General features: G+C 33.1%; 1 protein-coding gene across 1 annotated transcript in view; it reads right to left on the bottom strand.

Moving 5' to 3' along the window:
* Positions 1–3,271, bottom strand: part of LOC108684911 (Golgi phosphoprotein 3 homolog sauron) — a 4,277-nt gene extending 1,006 nt beyond the window's left edge. Inside the window, exons 1-3 of the mRNA XM_018189454.1 lie at positions 2,418–3,271; positions 2,088–2,334; positions 1,849–2,024 (exon numbers count right to left, since the gene is read on the bottom strand). Of these exons, the coding sequence (XP_018044943.1) occupies positions 1,849–2,024; positions 2,088–2,334; positions 2,418–2,681 (687 nt within the window). The 5' untranslated portion in view covers positions 2,682–3,271. The remainder of the gene's footprint in view (positions 1–1,848; positions 2,025–2,087; positions 2,335–2,417) is intronic.
* Positions 3,272–4,852: the final 1,581 nt, after the last annotated feature.

Here is a 4,852-nt window from a genome sequence, read left to right as displayed (position 1 = left end):
TATAATATATATACATTTAATTAGGGAGCTGTTATCTTATATACATGCCTGCTAATCAATTTAGAATATTAAGCATATACCGGGTGGTCCAGGATAATTAAATTGATCATCTAAAATATCTCGCTTATTTTTAATGATATAAAAAAATATTTCAAATAAAAATGAAAGAATTTCAAGAAGGACGTATTTTAGTCATGTTGGTTTTTTTTTTAAATGGAGACGTCAAAAAGATATAAAGATTACCTCCATTTTTTAATGGAATTGTATGATTTACACAATATGATTTTTCTAATTATTTTGCATATAAAAATATTAAAGTGATAATATCAAAAAATCAATAATTAACGATATTTTACATTTTATTCTGAAACACCTTGATATAAAATGTTACTTGTAAACTATTAACTTTTTAACTTGTAAACTATTAACATTTTGATAATCGTATCTTAATACTTTTACGAATAGAATAATGAATCAGTTGGTGGAAAGAAAACACATAGTTGCTTATTTAAAAAATTACTCATTTTGCATACATATTTTTTTTAAAGCAATGATATGTTTTCTTTACACTAACTAATTTATCTTATTATTCTGTTCTGCATATAAAAGTATTAAGATATGATTATCAAAAAGTTAACCGTTTACGAGTTATTTAACATTTTATGTCAATATGTATATATATTATATCAGAATAAAATGTCTAAAAGAATTAAATATCTCGTAAACTATTGATTTTTTGATATTATTATCTTGATACTTTTATATGCAGAATAATTAAAAGAATCATATTGTGTAAAAAAATCAATTCCATTTTAAAGAATGGAGATGACCTTCATATCTTTTTGACGTCTTCATCTAGAAAAAAAACAATATGAACAAAATACGTCTCCATCGAAACCGTTTCACTTTCGTTTGAAACATTTTTTTGTATCATCAAAAATAAACGAAATATTCAAGATATTCGATTTAAGTGAACCACCTTGTATAAGCACATATATAAAGATAAGATATTACTTCCGTAGAGGATAACATAACAGCATTATAACATTAAGCAAAGAAAATTGAAATAAATGTTTAAATATTGAGAAGTTTTCTATTCACAGTTTATATAAGAGAATAGGTTATAAGTTAGGAAGCTTTTTTTCTGAGTAAACACTAGTTATTTTCGAAAAAATTTTATAAGGTCTAACGAGTTTTTTTTTTAAATGATAATAATATTTATGATCTGGTAAGTCATTTATTACACTAGCGATAGTCACAGTAAATACATAAATATTATCAGTGTGAGACATGTATAAATTATATTGGAAGATTCATACAAGTATAGATACAGAAAAATAATATAAATTGCAAGATAAATTGTTTGTGCATGTAATAATTTACATGCACAAACTATATCTATATTGTGTCTGTATTTGTTCTTGTATGAGTCCTTTCAGCCTTGAAATTTATAATTAATAATTCCGCAATTTATTCTATAGGCACATTATATACAGTGAATGAAAAAAGTATTCATACAGAGGAGATATCTTAAAAAAAACTTTTAAAAATATAAACATTAATTAACAATTTATTAACAAAGAATAAAATATAATTTGTATATTTTTCAAAATTATTTACACAATAAGTATTATATAGTCGAGAAATTTAGCTTTTCGGAATAGATAAAACTCTTTCGTTTATATTAGAACAGAATAAACTCATTGTATAAAATTACTAATTAATATTTATTTTCTATAAATAAGGCTTTTTATAATAATTTCCTCTTTACAAACACTTTTTGTTCTTACTGTATCGATAATCAAAAAGTAGTATCATAGAAGAATACAAAGAAAATAAATAATTTACCTTTTTCACGAGACGGCTTTTAGCAAGGTTGTCAGTAAGAGGATGAGTTGTCATATCAAACAATAAGAAATTTTGTTTCTCTGTAGTTAAGACACCCTTCTCGACAAGATTTTTTGCTAGCCGTTCTCTGACATTTTTCAATTGATACCTCAATTTTAAAGGATTCCATGTTTCTCCTGTAATCATGCGAGACATTTTAGGACCATCTTGTACATAAGTACAATAATAAAGGAACTAACCACTGAGATATTCTATCCAACTCTGCACAGTTTCAGGTGGATCTGTGTCCTTTAAGTGTTTCAAAGCTTCATCCAACAGTACATCTCCCGTAGGCGCATCACTTTTCAACAGAAGCTTTCTAGCTAGCAAACTTTTCTTACGCATACCAGCTTTCTCCAGCTCTACTCTACCCCGAAAGGCAAGCTCCGCTAAGATACACCCTCTTAATCCGGAACTTATGCAATCATTCCAAAAGGATGTGTATCCCTATGAAAAAGAGGACAAAGAGTCAATGCCAACCGATCCAGGAATTCACAAAGGAGAGAAAGATTTCTAGAGCATAAATGAACCTCTTTATCCTTGAGACCGAGCAGCAGGACCTCCTCCATAAGAGTGAGACGTGTCTCCTTATCAGAGTCATCGTCAATAGTGGGATTGCAGTTGAGATCCTTCTGGGACAAGCAGTCCGTGTCCGGGCTTTGTCCAGACAGTTTATCATTGTGGCCGACGAGGTCTGCGTTCGGGCCGTCCTGACCGCTGCCGCCGCCGGCGCCGCTGCCGCCGCTGTTCACCACGCGTCGTCGCTGCACCAGCCCGTCACCGCGATTCATCATGCAGCACAGGTACCACGATGAGCCACCACTTGGAAGTACGTCCGTGCGTTCCAAAAAGGATCACCACCACGAGCAACTTTGATCAAACGGACGTGTCTGTTTCAGACAGTGTCGTTATTAGAGAGAGCCGGCACAAACATCCATCGTATGGTAAACACTATGCCGTTGACGTTTACTCCAAAGTGACATGTCTCATCCAAGATGGCCAGGCCCTTCTCGTTTGATGATCTCCTCGCGCGATTATCCGCGATGGGCCGAGTCAGCGCGGTGGATGACGCGCGGCGCGGCCACGACACGATGCGATGCGATGCAACACAATGCAACGGCCGATATGATAAAACGATGAGCGTTCAAGGAATACGGGACCATGTATCTCCGCTTGATTCGAGCTTGCCTTCTGCCGTCCGCGTTTAACGTCTGTCACCGACTCACCACGAGAATCAACACGCCTGCGAGGAAGATGTTAGGATGAAATACACGTATAAAATTGCGAGACAAATCCGGGACATCGAAATTGTGGAATTCAGCGCGAGAATCACTCGTGCCACGCAGAGGATAAGGAACGAGAAGGATGAACGTCCGTTCGCAAATCGCATCAGCGGCAACAATCACGAATCAGCGAGCGAAGCAGTGTCGCCAAGATAGAATCTAGAATGCACCAGAATGCACAAATTTTCTATACCAACCAAACGACATGAATCTATTTATCCCTGTGAAATCTATTCGTATTATTTACACTTTTTGCACTCAGCATCTCCCTTTTCTTTCTTTTTAACGCCCGAATATAAGGTTTGTTCGTATTTTTTTTGTTGCTTGTATCTTTTGCCTTCGATATCTTTGCTTTCTTTCTCTTCATCAAATATATAGTTATCTTGTTTTAAATATAAGAATTTTTGAAGATTTGAAGCAACGCGAACAACCTCAAATTATTCTGAATTGCGCAGAATATGCATTGGCTTTTGCGCGCAGCACATAAACGCGCTAGGGAATAACTCGAGATGGCCAATCAGTCTTCCGCTTTTCAGGAAGCGATAGACAATAGACACCTGTCCAAGAAAGGAACAAGCATTTCCGGTATTTTGTTTGTGTTACATTAACTGGAAAATTTAAAATTTTGGCTCGTATTCAGAACACGCTCATAATGAAATTAGCGTGCAATAGTATTTGTAATACATAGAAGTATTTAGATTATTTAGAATGAGTTTTTATGAAATTAATTTTTATTGAAATTAATTTCTAAAATTCTATTATAATAGAATTGAAAACAAAATAATATAAGGCCACTTCGACTAACTTCGATCAACTTTAATCACGATGATTGTCCTGGATAATTAGTCCTGGAAAATTTAAAGTTTTGACTTGGATTTAAAACGCGCTCATAATGAAATTAGCGTGCAATAATATTCGTGATACATATAATAGGAGTATTTAGATTATTTAGAATGAGTTTTTATGTCTGAAGTTAATTTCTAAAATTCTATTACAATAGTATAGTGAAGATAAAATAATATAGGGCCACTTCGAATTCCAATCCGATCAACTTTAATCACGATGATCAGTCCATTTGAATTAATTAACTGCATTTATCATTTCAGCTACGATTGGTCAGTTCTAATTAATGGACTAATTATCAATTAAAGTTGATGTGACTCATAAAATCCTATAGCACAAAAGTTGCAACAACATTGCAGCAACATTACATGTTGCAGCAATATTGCTGCAAATCCTGTGCTATATGGGAAATATATAGTATAATATAGATTAATTTTTTATACATATGGCCCATATTTAGAACGCGCTTATAACGATGTTAGTGCATATTTACAGTAATAATAATAATTTACGTCGTATATACTCAGAGTTCTATAATATACAGAATATATACTGAAGCGGCCTTTCCTAATGTACTAAAATAGAAATTAAACTGCGGTCCGATGGAAAAAAGGAAGGCAAATAAATATACTAATTATCTTTCTGACTCTTTTCTGCAAATAATACAATTAGCAAGTCCCTGAAAAAGAAAAATACTAATTTTTGCATTAGAGTGTTATATTTTCTAGAAATTGGAACACTCCCACTCCTCGATGGCGCGTTCCAGTATATTACAATATATTAGCTCACTGCATATACTAGAATTAAAAAAAAATACAAGTACGCATTATCGATAAAAT

Source organism: Atta colombica, unplaced genomic scaffold (genome assembly GCF_001594045.1).
Source record: "Atta colombica isolate Treedump-2 unplaced genomic scaffold, Acol1.0 scaffold141, whole genome shotgun sequence".
Classification (NCBI taxonomy): domain Eukaryota; kingdom Metazoa; phylum Arthropoda; class Insecta; order Hymenoptera; family Formicidae; genus Atta; species Atta colombica.
This window is presented reverse-complemented; position numbering and strand designations above follow the sequence as displayed.